Consider the following 23,814-nt stretch of genomic DNA (forward strand, 5'->3'; position numbering starts at 1 on the left):
CAGATTCACTAGCAGCGAGCGCTTACGCTGTTTTTGAAGCAATTACTGGATCGATTAAAAAAAAAAAAATTACAAAACGTTTGTACTCATAAACCTCCATATTCTCATAGAAATGCAATTTATGTCTTTCTGTAATTTTCACACTTAGCAAAGTCATCTGGCGGGCCGAGCTGGACCCCCTGGCGGGCCGGATCCGGCCCCGCGGGCCGTATGTTTGACACCCCTGCTTTAGGGCAACTTTTTAAAAAAAAAATGTTATGCGTAGCGTAAAATTTACTTTGGGAGAACAGACACAATCTTGGTTAGTGCGAGATTAGATCAGCTGTGGGAAAGGATGGGAAGCACGCGCTAAACTGTCCGCTGCTGCGATTGGTTGTTTTGTTTCCGTGTCGATCAACTGGTGACGTATCAACCAATCACAGAAAGGCTTCTTTCCGCTGACCCTAACTTGCTGGTAGCAGCCCGAACTGTGCAGGTAGAGTAAAATGTAAAGGTGTGTCTGGACTGTTGCGGTGATCAGTGGCCCACAGTGAATACTGGCAGGAACAAATGTACCATTGAAGTGTTGAATTAACTTTGATCAAAATATGAACTTTTGATTGTTAAGAGTTTTACAGTTAGATTAGCACTGATTGTAGGCAGTGCAACAACGCTGTAATTAAAAAAAAAAAAAAAAATCCCTCCGCATCCATAAACTTGAGTCCCTTAATGGCTTCCTAATCTGCTCGAGGGTTGTCTCGTTAATGATGAGGAAACAAGTCTGGACACAGGACAGAGCAGGACGTCTTCTTCCTCTGCAGCCGCGCTCCTGCTCCTGCTCTGCTCCCCCACGCTCCTGCAACGAAAGTAGACACTGCTCCAAAGAACACTCCTCCCCTCCTTCCTCCGTAGAGACGGGGAGCTTTCTCCCTCTTTAAACCATGATTTGGCTCCCAGTCTTCCTCGGCGAATGTTTCACTTCTGAGCTTGTTCATGTCATGACACAGTGCAGCGCAGGATCGACGTGGTCCCCTCTAGCGCCACTGGATCTCCCATGTCGAGGACTCTTTTCCAGCGCTTTGAGTTTGGTTACATGAAATATGCGATGTTCGCAGGAGTGCCCCGTTCTTTTTCTGCTGCACTTTGTTTTCATTTTGGCAGCCGGCCACGAAGAGCTCTCCGACTCTGGCAGACTGCTGTCCCTCTTTGCAGATGAAGGTCAGTGTGGTGCAGTTAAAAGTAGCTGCACTTCTGTGAATGCCTTGTTTGGGTGCGTGGTTGAAATACATGTTTGCATTGCACAGCTAAGTGCATATCAGCATGCATCAACGTTAAAACGTCACAACTGTACTAATCCTGCTCTATTTAACTACTCTGCAGGTTGGCTGTCCCGCTCAGATTCAGATCTGTCCATTGTCCACCCAGTGAAAACCAGCGCTGATGGAGAGTTCATGTCCCACTCTCTGTCTCACCACTTTAAGAGTGGGAGAGTCAGGCGTGACCTGCGACCCCTTGCTCTAGACGGACAGGTTTACTACAAGGTCAACTACAAGGGTCGACCTTTAATGTTTAATTTGACTGCAAACAATCACCTTGTTTCAAGTGACTACATCCTGGAGAGGAGGAATGGCAGTGCCAACACAACTGAGCATCGTCTCTCCGAGGGGAACTCCTGCCACCTCCTCGGCACTGTGGAAGCCTCAGATGTGCAGGGAACTGCTGCCATCAGCACCTGCAGAGGACTGGTAAGCTGTCACATTGTTTTAGGGATGTAACGTGGTGAAAAGGACAATTTTAACCTTGGTCTCAGTCACCAGATTGAACCCACATTAATGCTGGATGCTTGTTCCTGAATCTGTTCTTAAGGTCATATCTCTTTGAAAACTGTATTCGCTTTTGGCAGGAAGTTTTTTTTTTAATACACCTAGAGGGGGCATCACTCTGAGGAAGCTGTTATGTGGTTTAGGCAGTTAAACAACCCCCCCACACCCCACCCCATCTGACAGTGCCCTGTCTGTTAACTTGCTCTTCAAAGACTTCCTGACACTATTTGCAGAAGGACTGTGCTGCAGACCCGCTGACGGCTGCTGTTTCCTGGCCAGCAATGAGACCCTTTCTGTCTTCTTTGTGTCAAGACGTTTTCCTCTTTACTTTCACCCTTACTCATTCATTCATTTGTTCACATCGCTGTCCGTTCCTGCAAAAACTCTTTGCAAAGTCCCGGCTGGAGGCGCGGTGTTACTTTGTTCTTCAGAAAGAGACAGTTTCAGTAATAGGCTTCGGCACATTTTAATGTAGAGAAGCATAAAGGTTCGACAGATGAAGAGACAGGAAACTGAGCCATATGTTTGGCTCAGTGAATGTATGCTTTTCCACTCATGCTGTAATGTTTCTAATCAAATGAGCAGTTCAACTACAGAAGAGAGAAGACAGCTGGGCAGCAGAAATACCAAAGGGCAGTCCTATGTATGAAGGATTATAAGTATGAAGAGACATATGGATCACAGGAAAATATCAGGAGGAACGTGTGTGCTGATTGCTGAGCATTTGAGATTTCAAGGCCCTTATTCACCAAATAATAGATGCTCAAAACACACTTCAGGGCTTCTGAGTTAACAACACAATTGTGACCAATATTTTTAAACTAACTAAATACAAAGAGGAACTTCCCGCCTCTGAAATGATGGGATGTGTCACTTTTAATTATGAAGAATGTCTCTGTGTTCATGTTTGATTGTGTCACAGCAGGAATTCCTCTCCTGCAGGGTCTTGCCTCCTGCCTCTCTGTTATGCTTTTGTGGGTTGCACTGCCTCTTCCTGACAAATCTTGTAAATGCAGATCATTTGTTGCATGTGACTCAGAACAACCAGACTAAAATCACAGCCAGCCCAGCAGCGCCATAATTTATATCTGACCCACTTTACATGCTTTCAAGTAATCCTCAAAGGAAAAATGCGTTATGTCACTCAAAATTCCACATATCTACAACCTACCATATCAAGGGGATATTTTTTTTCTTCAATCTTGAATGCCCCAGTTTGTCCCTTCTCCCCCAATCAACCAGGGAAACCACAATGATCCATTACAGCGATTTTCTCCTGTGTTCTGTGAAGGTTTATAGCGGCTAAAACCACACAGAGACCACTAAAGAACGAGTCACAGCCAGACCGATGTGGGAGTGAAATTCTGTTTGCTGCTGTGAAGGTCATTCACCCCCAGGAGACGGGAGAGGAGGGCTGCTTCAAAATATAAATTCATGATAAGTATTTATGTAGCACAGAGCTGAAGTTAATAGGGGTCAACCAAACAGGAAATAAAAAAAACAGTAAAGGACACACATGATAAGCATTTACTGATGCTTATCAAAAATGTGGATGCGACTTCTGAGATTTCTGATTTATTTCTGTTAATTATTGTCAGTTATCAAAATGTATATTCTCATAGTGCTAATAGCCCAGTTGTCAAGATGTCTAGTTAAATTGCTCTGCTCTTACATTACACTGCGTAAAAAAACCCGGAGATGGCTGCATTGTGTACAACCTAATCTGTCATCTCTATAAAGAAAGCCTGCAACTAACAATTTCCTTAATTGAGCATCATTTTCTGCTGATCGAATATTCAAATAATGTATTAAGTGCTGCAACTCTACCAGACACAACAGGTAACAGAGCAGGATAATGCCTCTTAAGCCACATTGTAGTCCCTGCTACTATATTAACGCCTCTACATCCTGTCGTTTTAACATCCTGCCTCTGCTTACAAAAACTTTTTGCTCAAACAAGGAGTTTTACTGCAGTGAGCTGCACTATACTCACCTTGAATGATGTCCTTACAACATATAGGCTACCAATCACCTCTACTGTTTACTGTGCATGTGAATCCACGAGGACCGGAGCAGTTGCTTGGAGACAGCTGTCACCGTCCTTTTTTTTTTGTTTCTGTGGGAAAAGCGTCAGTTTAAGCAAAGCTTTCTCAGTGGAGTCTTTTTTTTAATCCCAGAGGCACAAAACAAAACAAGAACCTGCAGGTTCAGACCTATTATAATGGTATTTTCCTCTCTTAAATGAATGTTTCTTTGCACTATGCTGATGAATAATGGTAATGTCTTTGACCTCTAAGGAAGAAATTAGCTCGCAGGCAGAATTATCTTGTAAAGTAAAAACAAAAAAAACCCACATACGGTGATATGTAAGTGTAGTGAAACCTGTAATTATCAAGAAACAGTTATCTAAGATTAAACGCATGTTTGATTGCTAGAAAATTGTTAGGATTAATCATGTTGCAGTAATGAGCACCATCGGTCCCCACCTCTCCTTGTGTCCCACTAATCACTGCTGAGGCCACAGGCTGTGTAACAGCAGAGACTTTATTTCAGGCCCAGTTGGCCAGCACACCAAAACCCACAGAAGCAGGAAACAGAAGTAAAGCAGTTCCACATGGCCGATGTATTTAGAACACAGACCTGTGTTATGGTAACCTCCCCTGGCTCTGTCACCTCGCACCCAAACAACATGCTTCCTCTTGGTCAGAGGAGGGGGGATTAATGGTGAAGAGGAGGAGAGGGGCAAGAGGAAGAGGTGGCAGAGGTAGAAGAGGTGGTGAAAGTGCAGTGTGAACTACAGGTTGAGGCTGTTTCAGTTGGCGGAGCATGCAAGGATTTAGAAGAAAAGCTCTGCCAGGATAATTTTCAGAAAAATGGAGAACAAAGTTACTTTCAAGTTGTCCTTGTTTGTTGGGCAGGATTTGTACGTGGTCATTTAAGGATCACAAAAAGCACCATAACCACACTGTACAAGCAAAGCCTTGCAGGCTGTGTTGCACAGTCGGACTGCATTTGGTATGCGCATCATACACTACACGTCATGCAGAGCAATGGTGGGAGTGTTTGGATGGGCCTCTCTGTAGCATTCCTTGCTGGTTGATCTGCACTCCACCACCTGCCTTTGTCTACTGGGACTCACTTCGAAGTTCAACACAGGAATACATACAGGAGACAACAGGGCGGTGTGATAACAGACAATACCACAGAATCTGCCCAAAATGTCAACCTTTTTTAATATGTGTCATTACAGTATGTGATCTGTCTTGCAGTGAGATGATGCAAATGAAAAAAAACAAAGAAATGATTATTCCCACTGAACAGAGTGAATTCACCTGAGTGTTCTCTGCACAGGGTTCTTGGGAAGCGTTCCCAACTGACTGTAGACATCAGCTTGCATGCTTTGCCGATGAGTCCACCACAAGCTCTGGGAGGTCTGGCTGAAGGCCACATGAGTCAGTGCTGCTGAGCCCTTTCTCAATATTTTATTTTATTTAACTTGAGTGTGTGCAAATATAACCAAACCTCAGGCATATACAGAGGACTCTTTAAGCATTTGTAATGGTATTGTTGTTATGGTGGTTTGTGGTGGAAAAACTATAGCGAGCACCTTATTTGTATCCTACAAAGTTTCTGCTCCAGTTTGTGGACACTTCATCTTGTTTTATAAGATTTATTGTAGCAGGTGGAGTAATATAGTCTTTCCAAAGGGACCCCAGATTTGCACTTCCTGAACTCCCTCAGTGAAGCAATGGGATACCCAATCAGAGCTCTGCAGACTGCTGAATGAATGGGCGTGGTGGAATTTTTTTTCCTGCCAAGGAACACATGTAAAACCTGTCAGGATGACCCAGAAATGTGAACAGTTTAACTGAAGTAAACAGCAGGATAGATCTGAGGAGTGCATGGCCTAATTTTTCACATCTGCCTTTGGCTTCCCAAACATTTCAGATACTGTACAACAATCCTATTCTCAGAATTCTTGATGAACGTTTTTGTTTTACTCATCTCCTGGAAGCATTTATTCATATGCAGTTGGTGCTGACGGAAAACATTCTTTCTTTACTCAGATGTACTGATGCACACTTTCCTCTTTCCATTCATTTGGTTCTAGAAAGAATCTCATTCTGTCTTTTGCGAGTTGGTTTAACACAAGAGGGAGGGGTTGGTCCTGGAACAGTCTGGGCATGTTTGGAGGCAGCTTGGTACTAAACCTGTACACACCCACACACACACACATACATTCACCTCAATGAAGACAACTTGCAACATTTTTAATGAGTGTCTTTACAAGAAAAAGTCAGAGACTGTGTCTTATGTGTGTTTACATGCATGAACTAAATGTTTTCATGTTGTTGTATTTATGTGCGAGGACTCTGTGTGTGTTTAACAGCAGACCTCACCAATCAGCAAGTGAATAGCCTGCACCAGTAAGAACATGCATGGCATACTTGGTTAGAAGTCGTTGTATTACTGCTGCGGCAGACGGGAGAATGTGCCCGAGGGAATGATAAACGTTCCTATTCAGATCTGTTGACTAATGATAGATTCCAACCAGAAGGAAATTACTGCAGAGTGGGCTTAACAGACAGATTTAAAAGGGGATATTTACCTTCTCACTTTCTGAGTGTGGAAATGATTGACATTTTTGGTGATTTGTTGTTTGGCTCATAAATATTATAGCACACCACTACGCTAGTTAGGCTTTTCTGTTTTAGTCACAGTCTGAGAATGCATGACAATAAAAGAGAGCCTTAAAGCAGCATTCGGTACGATTCAGGGATACAAAATCATCTTTTTAATCTTAATTACAGTTTGCCACTGTGACTGAGTAGAGCACCACTTCCCTAATACTGGATTTGCCCTAAAACTTTAACTCGCTCTGCCCAAACTCAGTCATTTTTATTTATTGCATATTTATATACATAATTTTTCTTTCCTCAGAGAGGCTTCTTCTCCCTGCCAGAAGGACACTATTTTATTGAACCTGTCCAGAAGTCTCCTGATGATCCTGCAGGGACTCTAGAGCCTCACGTTGTCTATCCAAGAGTTACAACAGAAAGTCAGAGGAAAAAACGCAGTGTTGAGTCCAAAGAAACACCTAGACCCTGTGGAGTTCGAGGTGTGTATCTGAATTTGTGTGTGTGTGTGAGAGTGTGTGAGAGTGTGAGTGTGAGTGTGCTGCTGTAAGTGTTTGTGTAATTGTGCATAAGTAAGCATTTTTGCTCTGTCTGCACCTGCGTCAAGCAAGTAAAAACCACAAGTGTGCTGCAAGTGATGTCTTTTATTGTCCACCCTTCAGATGCCCCGAGTGACTCTGTGCAGGTGGAGAGGGAGGAGTGGGAGAGGGAGCAGCTGCAGAGGGAGGATCAGGCTCAGTCCCGCTCGCAGCGTTCGGTCAGCAGAGAGCGGTGGGTGGAGACCATGGTGGTGGCCGACTCCAAACTCATCGAATACCACAGCAGCAATAATGTGGAGTCATACATCTTCACCATCATGAACATGGTGAGGGGTCTGATTTGATTTTTAATTTTACTCTTTACATTCACTGTCACCCTTTATTTGTTCCTGCACTGGTGCTTTAGGTAAATACTTTTTGTAGTGAATGATGTTTATGTTGACAGGTGGCTGGGATCTTTCATGATGCCAGTATTGGGAATGCCATCCATGTCATCTTAGTGCGCCTCATTCTGCTACAAGGGGAAGAGGTAACATTCATCTGAAAGAAGTCATCAAGAAATACTTTTAATGGGTTTTTAATATATTTAGTTTGATGGTGCTCACAATACATGTTTAACAAGAGAAGCAAATACACATACTGTATGTGAACTGAATTTACATCAGACTTTTCAAGTTTGTCTGAGATACATTTGACAAACTACAAAACAAATTCAAACAAGAACCCAGAGGACTGACTGCAAAGACTATTCAAATCAGCCAAATATCTGGTAACTGTGCATGCATATTGTAAACTGGTTTTGAAGTGTGTAATCCTCCCATTTTTTAAGCTTTCATTATACAGAGTTCTGTTGCCTCGTGTGTAACAAACACTTGTTTCATTCGGAAAGGGAATAAGAGCAAACCAGTTGTATTGTAAGTCATGTCCTGCTCTTCTTTGATCTGAAGATGATGCATCTTTATAGTTCTATAGACAAATAGATGTTATGGTCTGAAAGAATGTAAGGTTCAGGGTTCAGGCCTTTACACAGTTTTTTGTTTTTTTTGTATAATTAATTTTCACATCAATGCATTATTTTGAACTGTGTTATTATCATGAGTACTTTCACACGGAAAGCTTTTGCATCTCAAATAAAGACAAATTACATTATTCATTTCAGTATTGTGATAGCCCGAGTTTCTGCTGTGGAGAATATTCATTCAGATGCTGCACTTGAAGCACACATGCAGAGGGTTTTACAGGCCAGCCCCACAACTTTCATGGAGCAGACATGAAAGTTTTAATTCCATTGTTTTTTTTTAAGAATGAACTTACACAAATCTTTTGAAAAACTGTCGCAAATTTACATTACGGCCAATATGAGTAGTTTATCTATGCCACCTCCGGTGTAAAAAAAAAAAAAAAAAAAAAACGTTAAAATTATTCACGATCTAAAGTTGCAGAGTCTTAAAACAATCCAGAAGATGTTAAATTATTTGTGTAATTGTGCTTTTTATTGCAGAAAGGGTTGAAAATTGTTCACCATGCAGACAGCACTTTGGCCAGTTTTTGTGCTTGGCAGAAAAACCTTAATCCCCAGAGTGACACACACCCAGCTCATCATGACGTGGCTGTGCTGGTCACTAGGCAAGTGACACACAAATTTGCATCAGATATTTCAATAGATTAAATGACTTGAATCAAATGTTTTCTAGCCCCTCTTATGGTAGAAATGTAACATGTATACAGATAATTTGCATGTGTGTTCTCCCAGGAAAGACATCTGTGCAGGAATGAACCAGCCATGTGAGACCCTGGGTCTGTCTCATCTGTCTGGGATGTGTCAACCCCACCGCAGCTGCAACATCAATGAGGATTCAGGACTACCTGTTGCTTTCACCGTTGCTCATGAATTGGGCCACAGGTCTGTCTGTCCGTCTGTCTGTCTGTGTGTGTCTGTCTGTCTGTCTGTCTGTGTGTGTGTGTGTGTGTGTCTGTGTGTGTGTGTGTGTGTGTGTGTGTGTGTGTGTGTGTGTGTGTGTGTGTGTGTGTGTGTGTGTGTGTGTGTGTGTGTGTGTGTGTGTGTGTGTGTGTGTGTGTGTGTGTGTGTGTGTGTGTGTGTGTGTGTGTGTGTATGTAATTGTTGTGAAATCCCGAATAATGGAAAATCCTAACAATGGGGCGACATGACAAAGAACGCATCTTGTTCCCATGATCAGTTACTATAGCAGATATACACGTGTGTCATAAAATCTTCCCGCATTAGCTCATCTGCCCATTAGTGAATTGTCTGTGTGCAAATAATGACTAAGTATCTAATAACCTGACATAAAAAACAGTAGATATCCGAGAGGCTTGTTGTAGTGTTGGCTTAGATCATTTAGTAACAGTAAAAGTGAATGGACAGAGGTGTTTTGTTTTCAATTTTAGATTAAAGTGATGCAGGAAATTATGTCTTCTTTAGTTTTGATCTACTCCAGTGAATTATTAAGTCTTGGCTTCAGTGTTAATAGTTCAGTCAGAGGAGGCTAATTTATGGATTTAAAGTGTTACCATAAATTCAGAGTTGATCCAAGTCTGATTTGGTGTTACAAATGTGATTGAAGGGCTGTATAACTGAAGGAGAAGAGGCCAAACCAGACCACATGTTACTAATTTGATACATAAATTATGTGTTGATCTTCATATTGTCCTTATTGGGCAACAAATCAGTGTACCTTTCCACTTTCCAAGACAAATGGAAGTCAGTTTATTGACTATGGACCATTTTCAATTTGGAAACAAATGTATGGCAGGATCAGCACTTGTTTTTGGCTCTGATAACTACCTAGCAACCCAGATGGTTTACTCAGCTACTACTGTCAATGTTGGCATGTTAGCATTTGCCAACAGTTAGCACAGAAATGGATTCTTGCTGTTAAAATTGTTTCTTTTTTCAGGTTCAGGAGCTGAAGGCCTCCACGTTGACAGCCTGAGTGTGTGATGATAAAATCATAAATAGTCATGTTGATTGTGTTTGAACACAGCTTTGGAATTCATCACGATGGCCAGGGGAATGATTGTGAGCTGGAAGGGAGGCACCCATTCATCATGTCCAGACAGCTCATGTACGACAGCTCCCCTCTCACTTGGTCCTCCTGCTCCAAAGAATACATCACACGCTTCCTAGAGTAAGACCGAGTCCATACTTTATTTTGAAGCCACTAACCATTAAATGATAGCTTGATTCAGTTAGTTTGTGTCTGAATTGTGTGAATTTCCAAGATTGTGAAATCATTGTGAAAATGGAGGTAATTCTAAGGTATAATGCCACCTGGATAAAGTGGATACGCTGCTGCAGATTTTTATGGTGGTGGTGAAAACGATCCTAAACACACAATGGGTGCAGTGTGTGCTGTTATAAAAGCATGGAAGTGTAGCAAACCGTGACAATAAAAAAGTTTTTTAAAGAGGGTCAAAGAACCAAAGAGCAAATACAGTATGTTGAGCAGACTCAATTAATTTGAAGCAGAAAATCCAGCAAATAAGAGGAATTCTCCGATTCTGGTGTTTTACAATCTTTCTTTTTAATGTAATTCTGGGTTAGGAGATTGAAAAGTAAAGAAAAACAGATGTATGCATTGTTTTTTACTTTTAGATTTAATCTTTTCCTTTCACTGTTTCTCCACCACCTGCGTCCCTTTCTCTTTTTCACCTCTTTTAAAATGTCACATCTTTGTTCATCTGTTGTAGTCGTGGTTGGGGTTTCTGTCTGGACGACCGTCCTTCCAAGAGGGACCTCAACACCCCACTGGCTCGTCTTGGTGTCCGCTACACCACACACCACCAGTGCCAGCTCCAGTATGGCCAGAATGCTACCTTCTGCCCCGAGATTGATGTGAGTATTGTGCATCACCTGAAAACTGAGATTTGTAGAAAATAGTCATTGCTCATTGTTTCTGGATTATTCCTTTCAGAACGTTTGCCAGATTCTTTGGTGTTCAGTGAACGGCTCCTGTCGCTCCAAACTGGACTCACCTATAGACGGTACTAGCTGTGGACCGGAGAAGGTGAATGGAGCCAGTTTTCTTGTCTTGTTTGGGGTACATTTCTTTGGGGGAGCGGTTGGTTAGTAGTACCAATATGAGGGTGGTACCAACACAGTATTAAATGGGTCATTTTACTTATGTTATTTGAATCATTTTCTCACTCAGTGGTGTATCTCCGGAGAGTGTGTGATTGTGGGTAAACTCCCAGAGACAGTGAACGGAGGCTGGGGACAGTGGAGTACCTGGTCTTACTGCACCAGGACCTGTGGAACCGGAGTTCAGTCGGCAGAGAGGGAATGTAACAACCCAAAGTAAGAGCTGGCTCTGGATCTGCTTCTCACCTTGAAGCAGATTTCAACTATTTCTCACAGGTTTTCCACTTTTGGTGTGCCGTCCACAACATAAAATCCTAAAATGATAGCGATCACATTGATTCAAAGTGTGCTGCTGTTTTCCACAGACCAGAATTTGGGGGTAGGTACTGCACCGGCGAAAGGAAGCGTTATCGGACCTGCAACACAAAACCCTGTAAGAGTGATAGACCGGCCTTTCGAGAGATGCTGTGCAGTGAGTTTGACACCGTGCCTTACCACAACCAGCTCTACCAGTGGATTCCGGTGATTAACCCAGGTAAGTGCTTAAAGCCTCAAATACACAATAAGGTACCACAGATAGAAAGGCAGAGACACCCGAGTAGCCCTTCTTTGCTCTTCACCTTTCCATACCACAGACCATTAGATGTAATTGTAGGTGTTAATCAACAGGGGGCAGCATTCACACTTGAAAGCCCTCATGATTCAAATGCCAGCCTTATCTCAGCAGGGGAGTGTAACGTTTCACTTCTATAGTTGCTGAAGTTCTGTTGTGTTTTTGTGTCATTTTGTTTGTTCATATCCCTGTTATTATTGCCACTGTTCATACAAAATTTAATTTAATTTTGCTGGGCTCATGAGATGATTTTCCTTGTTAACTGTAAACAAACAGACAGAGGAGAAAATATGATCATGCCATAATTGACTACAGTCTTTTGTGACTAAGCCACAGTCCTCTTTCTCCCCCATTTCACAATGATCCTTAGTAAGTCCCTGTGAGCTGCACTGTCGACCAGTCAACCAGCATTTTTCTGAGAAGATGCTCGACACTGTTACAGACGGGACACCATGCTTCATGAACAACAAGTCCAGAAACATCTGTGTTAACGGAGTGTGCAAGGTAGTGTGGCTGGGTAAGAGACTGATAGAGACTGGGGGGGTTATAGTGGCGCAGGGTGACACGCTGAAGCGTAACTACAGTATTAAAAGGGGTAGAAGATTTTCCGTAAAAACTTCTATGTTTACTGTAATACATTTTGGTTGTGGTTTTTATGTTACTGTGTGTTTTGTGTGCAGGAGGTAGGCTGTGACTACGGCATTGACTCAAACGCATTGGAGGATCGCTGCGGAGTCTGTTTGGGCGACGGCACAAGCTGTGAGATGGTTTATAAGTCGTTTGATGAAGGAGAAGGCTTTGGTGAGTGCAGCACAAAGGCGAGTCGACCAGCTGGAAACAAATTCAATTATCTCAGCATAAGAATTCATAAAATTATAAAATTGCAGTAACGTAAAACAGACAAGCCATTAATGAGGACAAGCTTTGATGTACCCACCAGAACAGTGTGAAAAAGCTCAGAATTCAAATTCATGTCTACGGGCGGAAAGTCATGTCAGGACAGGACAGTTCATTAGCATTACGCCATTGTGTTGTTTCTTAGTTGTCATGGTAGCCATCTTGTCCACACCATGCAGCTGTTTGTCCTGCTGTACTTGGCTGCTGTGAGGTGTTTGTGCATGTATGTGTGTCTGTAGGCCCATGTTCACATTTGTGTAAAGATTCACGTCTTTGGTTGCTTTTACTGTGTTTGGAAAAGTATAACTCACTCAGCAAATCAACAGACCGTGAAGACAGGTTAGTAGAGAAAAAGGCTCCAAGACAATAAAAAAACTCCCGTCCTTTCTCCCTTCGCGCTCTTTTTCTGTGTGTGTTTGCTCTGCAAAGTATCCTCCCCAGATAACCAGCCCAGATGTGTAACACTTCAAAAGACTTAGACCAAGGGCAAACCTCCCCCTCCTTTCACAAACACAGAAACACACACCTTCCCACAAACATCATTAAACTCCAGAGACCCACTCATTGCTGCTTTGCCCCCACCCCCCACCCCCTCACACTCCCCCATCCACACACAATAAAAAACAGAGACAGGGCAGTGCCCCCCACGCCGAATACGCACATGTACAGTCACACGCACGCACACACACACACACACACACACACACACACACACACACACACACACACACACACACACACACACACACACACACACACACACACACACACACACACACACACACACACATGCCAACCACCCCTGCAGACTGAGCCCACCCTCTATTAAAGATCAGAGAGAGACTGTCTGGTAGTCTGGATGTGAGTGTGGCAGCAGCCATGGTGGGCCATCCATTACCTCGGTGTGACTCTGACTCCCCTCCCGACTCTCCCAGGGTACGTGGATGTGGGCGTTATACCTGAGGGGGCGCGGGACATCCTGGTAAAGGAAGTGGAGGAGGCAGGTAACTTCCTGGCTCTGAGGAACGTGGCATCGGAGGATTACTTCCTCAATGGCAACTACATCATCCAGTGGAACGGGGAGTACGAGGCCGGCGGGACGACGTTCTTTTACGAACGCAGCGGGAACATGGAGAACCTCACCGCTCCTGGACCCACCAGACACCCAGTCATGCTCCAGGTAGGCCACCATATTATACAGGTTAAATGGGTTTGATAGGACTGGTGGAGACCTTTTTTTTCAAAATTTGTTTAATTTTTTTTTTTTTACAAATTTCAGGATTCTAAAATGTATTGAAGTTATATGAAATTAAGATTTGTTATTTTAGTGTCTGTGTTGACACCAGCATCTATTGTTGCCTGCGTGTCAAAGCACTCCACACGTTACTGGCAAAAGAAAAAAAAAAAATCCCTAAAACACCCGATAATAACATCCGATTATCCTCGTTTGAATTCATGTGTTTCTCCAGTTACTGTTTCAGGAGAAGAATCTGGGTATAAAGTACGAGTACATCATCAAGAAGACCAAAGAGACACAAAATGAGGTCACTGAACCTATCTACAGTTGGAGACGTGGAGCATGGACGGACTGCAGCACCACCTGTGGCTTAGGTTGGGGTTATATTTGACTAGAACAATTTTATTTCTTATTTCTTCAGTAACCACTTTAGTAGCAAGATTTTAGTGTTTTAATGGGATCATGATGTTCTGACTCAGGTGAGCAACACCAGCCTGTGCGCTGTTTTGAGGTGGACATGGGCGTAGTGGATGAGTCTCTGTGTGACCCAGACAGCCGTCCAGAAGACAGACACAGGAAGTGCAAGAATATGGATTGTCCTGCGAGGTGTGTGCACTCAAATGTCAAAGCTGTATAATACCATTAAACTGTACTTCTGTCAGTATCAGCCCTATTATGGCATAATGAAAATAGATTTAGCTGTACACTGGTTCTAACCAGATATTGAAGTACTCGTTTGAAAGTAAAAAGGTTCACTATCTGTTTTTGGGTTGTCCCTCCGTGCGTTCGTCCCATTTCGTGAACACAATATCTCAGAAACGCTCTGCTGGAATTTCATTACATCAGGCACAAACCTTCGCTTGGTCCCAAGGATGAACTGATTCGATTTTGATGTTCAAAGGGCACTGTGACCTCACAAAACATATTTGTGGCCACAACAGTCTAGACTAATGGTGAAATCATTTTACACAAATGTTTAATTGGAAAGAAAAAAAAATAGGTCAACTTCACTGTGACATCAAATGGGGATGTTGTGACCATATTTCACATTTGCTCAGATAGTGAATTGGTGATGTAAATCTTGGGTGTATTTAATTGTAATAATGGCAAACTGTTAAAATGTAACCAATGAAACAAACAATTTCAGTCATTGATAGTTTCACTGTTTGAGATGGGTTTGAAAGGCGGCACAGTGGTGCAGTGAGTAGTATTGTCGCCTAACAGCAAAACGGTTCCGGGTTTGAATCCGGGCCTGGGCCTTTCTGTGCAGAGTTTGCGTGTTCTCCCTGTGCCTGCGTGGGTTCTCTCTGGGTACTCCGGCTTCCTCCCACCATCCAAAAACATGCGTCTCAGGTTAATTGGTGGTTCTATAAATTGCCCTTAGGTGTGAATGGTCTTTGTTTCCGTCTGTCTCTATGTGGCCCTGTTATGGACTGGTGATCTGTCCAGGGTGAACCCTGCCTTTGCCCTAAGTGAGCTGGGATAGGCTCCAGCCCCCCCCCCCGTGACCCTGTTCAGGATAAAGCGGGTACAGATAATAGATGGATGGAGATGTGTTTGAAATCTCAGTACTTTTTTGGAAACAACCAGAGGCTGGCATCAATGGCCTGGTCAGAATTACAGTCTTGTTTTCTTACTCTTTGATCTTACTGAAGAGCTGCAGAGATAAAAGCTCTTATAAATCACAATTTTGCCACTTTTAGACAATAGTTTTGAGGTAAAATTCTTTTATAGTTTCTTATTTTTTATTTAACACTTTAGAAGTTTGACTTTTTCTGGTAAATAAAAAAACAAAGTTTTTTGAAAAATGTTTTTTCCTCCAAATAATATTTTCAAAACTACATTGTTTTAGTTTTGGTACTTGACCTTAGGAAATGCATTTGCCATAGTATAAATCATTTAAAATGATTTTCACCCCTTTTATATAAGATGACATCATCGTCCACTTGCCGTGTTCTCCTGTTTATTGCCAGTGGTCTCTTTCTTCACCTCCTCTTCTTGTCAACCCCCTTGCCCTCAGGTGGTGGGTCGGGGGTTGGCAGCAGTGTACAGCCACCTGTGGATCAGACGGGGCGAGGAAGCGGACGGTTCTCTGTGTCCGCACAGTTTCAGGCGAGGAAAGAGTGCTCCACCCTGTGGAATGCAAGCATCTCCTTAAACCAAAACCTGTGGTGCCGTGCAACAGAGATGTACCCTGTGGACAGGAGTGGGCTGTCAGCAACTGGGAAGAGGTGAGCTTTTTTCTATCATTTTCATTTTCTTCTTCATTGCTCTTGTCATTCTAGCCTCAGTCTTACACAGCCCTTCTTGCCTGAATACCTTCCTTTATTCCTCAGTTAATGTTTCCCTTTTTTTTTTTTTCTTTGCAGTGCCCCGTCACATGCGGAGGAGGTGTTCGCTCACGCACAGTCACATGTGCACTGGCACCCAAAAAGACCTGTGATCTCTCAACCAAACCTCGCTCCAGATCTCTGTGCGCCTTGCAGAGCTGCCTGAATTCAAGTCTCCGTAGACGACCCGGTCCTCCCCCTAAATACCGACGCATTTACCCACCCAAGACCCACTCCACCAAACATCCTGGTTCACCCACGTGGGCTCCCACGAGCACCACAGCCACAGCTGCACCCACAGCTGCTATCACCGAGAGGAAGAAAACAACCACCAAAGAAAGTACAACTGTTCTCGTCCCTACCACCACAACCCTTTCCACCCTTGGGACTACAATCCCTGAAATCATAGACGCAGATGATTATGAGTTCAGTGTCGTTGTAAAGAAAAATGAGGATAAAAGACGAAAAGTTTTGGAAAAGGAAGAGGAGAGGGAGGAAGTGGAGGAGGGAAGTACTCCGAATGTGGTGATGTACACTCCAGGATATGATTATGTTGTTGAGGACAGGACAACAGAGAAGGAGAGGATTATTGACCTGGATATTTTGACCACAGCTACATCACTCAAAAGTCTTCCTAAATCGACCACACCAACACAACATACACTCATCACACACACTTTACAAACAAGTCCACCTACCACACACATTACCAGAGGACCAACCACAGCGTCCTACTCCACCCCTCACACCAGTACTGAAACATGGGAAAAGACCACTCGCTTCTTATCCAACCCCCACACAACTCCACGTGTCAGTACACGCAGCCACTGGACGACACTCCGGGTTCCACCGACCACACCCACACACAAAGAAACAAGCCTCCACACTTCTACAACTGCAAGAAAACCACTCACCACTGCAGGATCACCGCAGCCCACAGTGAAGATCATCAACCTGAAGAGGCCTGCTGTGACGCCAAAGGAAAACAGCTCCACCTCTCGTGCCAAAACGCCCTCGTCCAGGTCTAAAGGTAGTCGCTCCAAGAGCCAAAACCAGCAACCAGGAAGTCCCAAGAGCAGCTCCCCCAGTGACCAGAGCAACCTCATAGCCAGAGAGCCGGTCAGCATGGATATATTCTGGGTTGTAGGAAACTGGAGCGAGGTGGGTTTATGACCAGATTATCCTACTCTTGTTGACATTAATGCTGACTATTTTTTTTAAAGCATGCCCTAACTTTTTAAGATTGTTGTATACTGTGGATATCCTCTGTGGTTTGAGAGTAACAAACCACTCCATAATGGAATAGCTACCTGCTAGCTGAAAAACCAAAATGTAGTCCTTACAGAAAAAAAATTGCTTTTGATATTCTAGAACATCCAACATTATAATATTACTGTATGTTAACATTTGTCAGACAAGTAAATTTAAACCGAAACCGAGTTTTTAATCAGATAATACTCCTCAATCCTCAGTGTTCAACAACGTGCGGGACCGGAGCGATATGGAGGACGGTCATGTGCAGCTCCCAGAGCGACGACGACTGTGCCAACATGAAGAGACCTGAGCCCGCACGTACATGTCACCTGCAGCCCTGTGCCACCTGGCAGAGTGGCAGCTGGAGCAAGGTGAGTAACATTAGATTTCCTCCCGTCACTGAATCTGATGATTACACTTATTACTTCTTAATTACACTTAATACTTAATTATAATCCCACTTATTGTCTTACTTCTCCAGGATGACGATATGTTTTTTTTTCAGTTGCAGTTCTCACTTCCCATTTACTTCTGAGTCATGTATTGCACTGTAATATTCTCCACAGTGTCCAGATAAGTGTGCGTTGGTGGGACGGAGGTACCGTGATGTCCAATGTGTCGATTCTCAGACCCAACGTCCCCTCAGGCCTTTCCACTGTCAAGCTGTGGCCAGCAAACCTCTCAGCTCCTTGGTTTGCCCTCACAAGCCCTGTATGACATGGAGTGCATCCCCCTGGGGACCGGTAGGAGCATCATACACTCACATTTTAATAACTCTTAAAGAATTATACATGTTTATATAAATACCTATGTTTATTTTTTTGGTCTTATTTCAAGTGGTATGTAGTCATGCAGATAGTTTTCGGTTTATTTGCCTGGGTTTGCCATTGCCGTTTCCACCAAAGGCCACAATTATTACTGTTCTGTCATAAGAGGAAGCCTCCACTACATTACATTGAAATCTGAAGATATTTAGTGCTTCCCATAGCAGTTTGGGGGATGAGGGGGTGACCCAGGTTATTTTCTGTATCTACATTTCACATGCATGCACACAACTCCTGTCTGACCAAACTGGTTTGAAAAGTGTCAAATCCAGTGTTTCCCTTTCGTTTGGGAGACCGTGCTCCTCCTGAAAGACACGCATGTCCAGGTCAGAACCTAGTGTATGGCTGGATTTTGTGTGAAACAAGAGGGATTTTAATTTGAAACGGAAGTCGTGGCATTCAGCCAGCCAGTGGTTTAACTTTGACCCAGATTCGCTTTATAGTTCTGGCCCTGCTGATACAGCCCTACCAAAAATATTATATTTATGGTATTTACCCAGATTTTGAGCCCCCATTTCTTTTCAGCTCACGGTCCCGCTAGTTTCTGTCTTCTGATCTCTGTGTGTTTCATGAAGGGCAGAGCTCAACCCTACCTGTCCCCCCTCCACTAAACTGACACGGCGCAGACACCGGTGAAGCAGAGCAATGGGAAATTGTCCAATCGTTCCACGCGTTGATGGCATCGTTTTCTCTGAGAGATTAATACATAAATAGATAAAACAAATGTGTAAATGGGTTGCCAAATATACTTGGGGGTTCATTAATTTACCTGGACAGGCCCAAGTATATGTATGGGAAACACTGATATTCCGCCTGTACAGTCTGACCCAACTCCAAACATTTGTAAATATTGCCACATTGATTGTATATTATATCAGTGCAAATATAGGGAGAATACATTTTGTTCCGCCCAGCAAAAATCAGACACCCTTTAAATCATTGCATTTCCCTCAGTGCTCTGGCAGCTGTGGCGAAGGCATCAAGGAGCGGCTGGTGTACTGCCCCGAGTCTCATCGCTGCAGCACCACAATGAGGCCAAACAGCACAGAGCCATGCAGTTTAAAGCCCTGCACTCACTGGAGAACTGAGACCTGGGAGGAGGTCAGTCCCACACTACCCATTCAGGGAATCTCGACATGTTTGAAATAAATAATTAGGTTTATAAGTCCTTTTAAAACCTTTTTAAAACTTGATTAAATTGTCATTCTGAGTGTGTATGTTTCTGTATGTTTATTTGCAGTGCTCTGTGAGATGTGGTGGAGGGCAGCAACAGCGAGAGGTCAATTGTGTAAGTGAGCAGGATTCGGCTGTAATGCCAAACAGCCTCTGTGAGAAGATTTCCAAACCACAAACACTCAGGAAGTGCAATATGCAGGAATGCAAGACAAACGCAGGTTTGTTCGCAACAGACGGTCAGATTCAATTTCTACGACATCACAGTCTTGTAATTCTTTCTTTTTTGTGACAGACAAACATCTTGGTTAAAAATCACTGTCATTAAATGTGTTATTTGAACACAATTTGACTTGTGTTCCCTCTCTGCAGGTCCAGTTTGCAGGAAGAACACCATGTCCTCTCGTTTCTGTGACAAGCTGAAGCTGTTGGGTCGCTGCGCTCTCCAGTCAGTCCAGAGACAGTGTTGTGTCACCTGTGGGGCGTAGGCAGGACATATTTGAACTTACTTTATCCTCCTGCTATAAAGCCATGCCATCAACTGACTGACAAACCAAAGTGCCAATGACCACTTCAACAAGCGCAAACAAACTGGGTCAACTAAGATTTTTTTGAAACCTATTTAGGTCTTGTTAATTTTTTCTAATGAAATATTTTATGGGGAGAGAACAAGCCAAAACACAAAGGTGTTCAGTGACTTTTTTTTTTGATTGGTGAATCTGTTATTACTAAAATTTCTGATGCTAAATGTCAGCATGCAAAATCTTCCACACACAATGTGATTTACCAAGTAAAATAAGTTGCTATAAAACACAAGTTAATAATTTAAACAATAATCAATAAGCACAATTCAAATATTACAAAACTTCCTCTCAGTTCTCTTACATAGTTGTGATAAATCAAATCATAACATAAGGTGCTTCTTTATTTAGAAGAAAAGTTCTGTCCAACTGTACATATCTTTCTGGGCTTGAGGGGCATTTTTATAAATCTATAAAGGTACTTTTATTATTGAGGTGCTGCTGATTCACAGCTCAACTGTCAAGCTACCAGTCATATATGTTTTTCAAAGTAAACTGGTAAAAACACAGTGTAAATAGTGGTTTTCTGTGACCTCTTTATTAAACTGTTAATAATACTGATAATCTCCACAAAAAAAAAAAAAAAATTTAACTTTTAAATCTAGCTTTTTTTTTTCCTGCTTGAAATGTGGTTTTGTTCTCAGAGCTGGCACTGTGTGTTTACATTATCCTGCTTTAGTCATTTTTATCAATGAGAATGAAATGAGCTGCAGAATGGGCACAAAGCTGCAGTCCAACCTTTGGTTCACCTCCTCTTGTGTAAGATTTGCCAATGAGAAAGAGGTGTTGCAGGTCATCCCTCTCAGGTCACTCTAAAGATGTCCACTGCGTTTGTGTGACGTTGCACAGGCATTATCGTTGTCGTGCGTGCGGCACGTGTCCTCGACTGATCTGTCCTTCGCACGTCTCCAACAATAAATGTGACAATGAAAGATGTTTTGTATATTTTTGATGTGTTAGTATGGTGGTGTTAGGGTAGTGTTGGTAATTTCAGTAATACCAGTGTAAGTAGGTATATTACCACCTTGCATCACAGTCTTCAACTTTATGACCTTTTGTGTCGACAAGGTCATTCTCGCCTGAGAGCGCCACATGCTGCTCGATGTGTAACACCTGAATCAGCAGCATCAGGCTCTGTTTCAGTGATCGGTTTCAGCTGGCCCAGATTTCCCAGGCTCCTCTGTGCCAGATAACATGACACGGACGGACATTGGCCTGCTCCACACACCCCGCTGCTGCCATTCAAGCCAAAGACCAAGAGTTAGTCAGCAGCAATGGAAGGAGAAACCCAATACTGGGTCAGTGTCGAGCATAACGTCTTAAAGCCCGTGTGTGTGTGTGTGTGTGTGTGTGTGTTATCATGACGAAGCAAACACCATCCACTTGTATTACCTAGCCACATCTCTCATTCTGTTATGTCACCGTGTTGCTTCATTTGCAGAGAAGCGGTTGAGATGAAAGTCGGGCAATGATTGAAAATATCACACTAGTTTCTAAATTCATGGTGCCTTTCACATTTTTCTTTTCACTTACAATAAGATAATATAAAAAAAATATTTAGCTTATTTTTTATTTAAAATGTCTTCCTCAGAGTTCTAAACATCTTTAAGCATTTTCCAACTAAATCCTAGATGATTTACAATAAATAGAAGAGCAGGACAGACAACAAAAAGTCAATGAGAAAGTCATTTGGATGAAAAGATAAAGTTATATTTCATAAAAGAATTGATGAATTAAAAAAGAAGAAGTGCTTTTTACTCATAAAAACCTCACTACAAGAGCTTATCTGGCACAGCATAATTTCAGCTGTTTTCAAAACAATAAGTGTTGAATGACTTGTAAAAGGCAAAACGGTCATAAAATTACTCCTCACAGCTTGTACAACACAAGTTAAGGGTTCCAAAACCAAGCAATTGTGGTTTTGGATTCAATAGTTAAATGTTTATTTAATTATTTGTAGATTTTCCAAACCTCTCCCTGCAAAATACCAACAGTAGCAAACACATGTTGCTTCCAAAACTTTAGGACAGAGGTGCCCAAATTCTTCAATATGAAGGGCCAAAAATTTAAAGTTTTCTCTTGATAAGTGTGGCTGTAAAGGTCATGTACATTTAAGGTGCACAAAATTCTCAGTTCATTGTCATTATCATGAGGATTTATAGTACTTGCGAATAAGCACACACTTGCCAAAACAAAGATGGGATAGGCCAGTCTTGGCCTGTGGGATTTTCTGCCTCAGGACATTTTGCCTGATTCAGCATGCCTGATTTACAGATAAGTGGTAAATACAAAATAACAAAATATGGCAATTGTCAAACTGTTAAGCTGCTTACTAAAAGAAATGTATAAGTTACTTTTGTTTATCTGTTTGCCTTTTTCTGAATAGAAGGTACTCAGATTGAAGCTGATTTCCATGTACAACTAGGACTTTAAAATAAAAGACCTAAGTATTGGACAAGTGGAGCTCTGATCATAAATAATATGCAGGAGACATTTTAACTTTTGGAGGCAGAGAGGGTGTAATAGGCTACAGAGCGCAGTGCAAAATTCTCATTTGTAGACAGATAATAATATCCTATATGATTTCATCTCATTACAATCCATGACATATTTAGATATCTTTTAATTATTGCTGTTCTTCGTACTTCTGTAGTCAGGAGTTGTGTGCATCAAGGTTTTTAATGGTCATTATATGCAATATAGATACAATCCTTAACCACATTATTTTATATCATAATATCAGTTATATTATCATATGGTACATTATCTGGAGTTAAACTAGACAAGAATATCTGCTTTAGGCTAATTCAGCAAATAAAATGCCTGAAAATGCAACTTTATATACAAATTTTAACAATCCACTTTTGCATTATATTACAGTGAAAGGACAGCTGCCACAGTGTAAACAGTATATGTCAGTATTGCCTTGCATTCACTCGTTAATATAGTAAAAAGATTTCTTGTAAAACATGTTGCATCGTCACCTCATATTGCCCTGAGTAAGACTGAGGACAGCTCAGAGTGGATCAGTTGATTCAGTGTCTGACCTGTAAGTAAATTCCTCTGCCCTGCTGAAACCGAGACTCAGCAGAAGAGGATGATGTAAGGGCCTGCTCAGGACGGGGAAGATAACATGACAAACATCTATTGATCACCTTAAAGCAGGAAACAGCAACCTCATCTTGTAGGTTACCAGACACCCCCCAATACAACGGCCAAGAGCACATGAAATATTTACATTTGATGACCAACAGAAAAACAAGGCCTCCAGCAACAGCCGAGCACATGTTTGTTGCAAGTTATCTGCTTGCAACATGAGGTAACACATTTTCCTGTGATCTATGAAAAGTACCACTAAAGCAGAATGTTTCTTTAATCTGGCTGCTTACCCACCAAATCCCAACGTAAACCCAGAGACAGGCTCGTGGAGGAAGGCGGCGGAACGTAACCACCACCAACTGGCTGTTTTCTGGAGGAACAAGTCCAGTCTGGTGGCTCTCATCTGGACCCCATCATGTTGTATGTCCCCAGGCAGTCAGACTGGCATCCCTGTACCAGGCCTGTTTATTTATTAAAGCCTCAGCCTCCTCTGACCCAGCACACACAGATCGGGCCCCAGGGAACGCAGACAGAGACACACACATGGTTCCCATAGGTCAGTTTGGTTGTTTGTGAGTTGTGCGTTTGATTCCCTCATAGACCACATATGGATTTGAGCTTAAGTAACTCGGAGTGAGGTGCTTTTCTTCGTAAAATATCTGCTTAATGATCGTGTACCGAAAGGGAGGGGCTAATATACTCGCAATGAGGCCGAGCCAAATCAGA

At 42.5% G+C, this 23,814-nt stretch overlaps 1 protein-coding gene across 1 annotated transcript; it reads left to right on the forward strand.

Annotated features, from left to right (window-relative positions):
- Positions 1 to 1,014: 1,014 nt before the first annotated feature.
- On the forward strand, positions 1,015 to 20,908 carry LOC138626304 (A disintegrin and metalloproteinase with thrombospondin motifs 12-like). Its single transcript, XM_069707858.1, has 24 exons — positions 1,015 to 1,197; positions 1,360 to 1,724; positions 6,744 to 6,921; positions 7,102 to 7,304; positions 7,424 to 7,507; positions 8,480 to 8,604; positions 8,732 to 8,881; positions 9,984 to 10,127; positions 10,690 to 10,834; positions 10,914 to 11,006; positions 11,151 to 11,296; positions 11,446 to 11,615; positions 12,064 to 12,197; positions 12,374 to 12,494; positions 13,526 to 13,770; positions 14,060 to 14,201; positions 14,307 to 14,433; positions 15,848 to 16,058; positions 16,197 to 17,318; positions 17,630 to 17,782; positions 17,978 to 18,154; positions 19,190 to 19,336; positions 19,476 to 19,629; positions 19,781 to 20,908. The coding sequence occupies exons 1-24, from the start codon at positions 1,080 to 1,082 to the stop codon at positions 19,894 to 19,896; spliced, it is 4,770 nt and encodes a 1,589-aa protein (XP_069563959.1). The 5' UTR covers positions 1,015 to 1,079; the 3' UTR covers positions 19,897 to 20,908.
- Positions 20,909 to 23,814: the final 2,906 nt, after the last annotated feature.

The sequence above is a fragment of the Brachyistius frenatus genome, unplaced genomic scaffold (genome assembly GCF_029030835.1).
Source record: "Brachyistius frenatus isolate BFR_SWC_R1_liver_20210118 unplaced genomic scaffold, ASM2903083v1 Contig_72, whole genome shotgun sequence".
Taxonomy (NCBI): Eukaryota; Metazoa; Chordata; class Actinopteri; family Embiotocidae; genus Brachyistius; species Brachyistius frenatus.

Bases quoted from the DNA above. Each gene is read 5' to 3' on its own strand.
- LOC138626304 (XM_069707858.1), top strand. From the start codon at position 1,080: ATGCGATGTTCGCAGGAGTGCCCCGTTCTTTTTCTGCTGCACTTTGTT. The intron at 8,605-8,731 runs GCAAGTGACACA...GTGTTCTCCCAG, and splicing joins GTGGCTGTGCTGGTCACTAG to GAAAGACATCTGTGCAGGAA. The intron at 10,835-10,913 runs GTGAGTATTGTG...TATTCCTTTCAG, and splicing joins CCTTCTGCCCCGAGATTGAT to AACGTTTGCCAGATTCTTTG.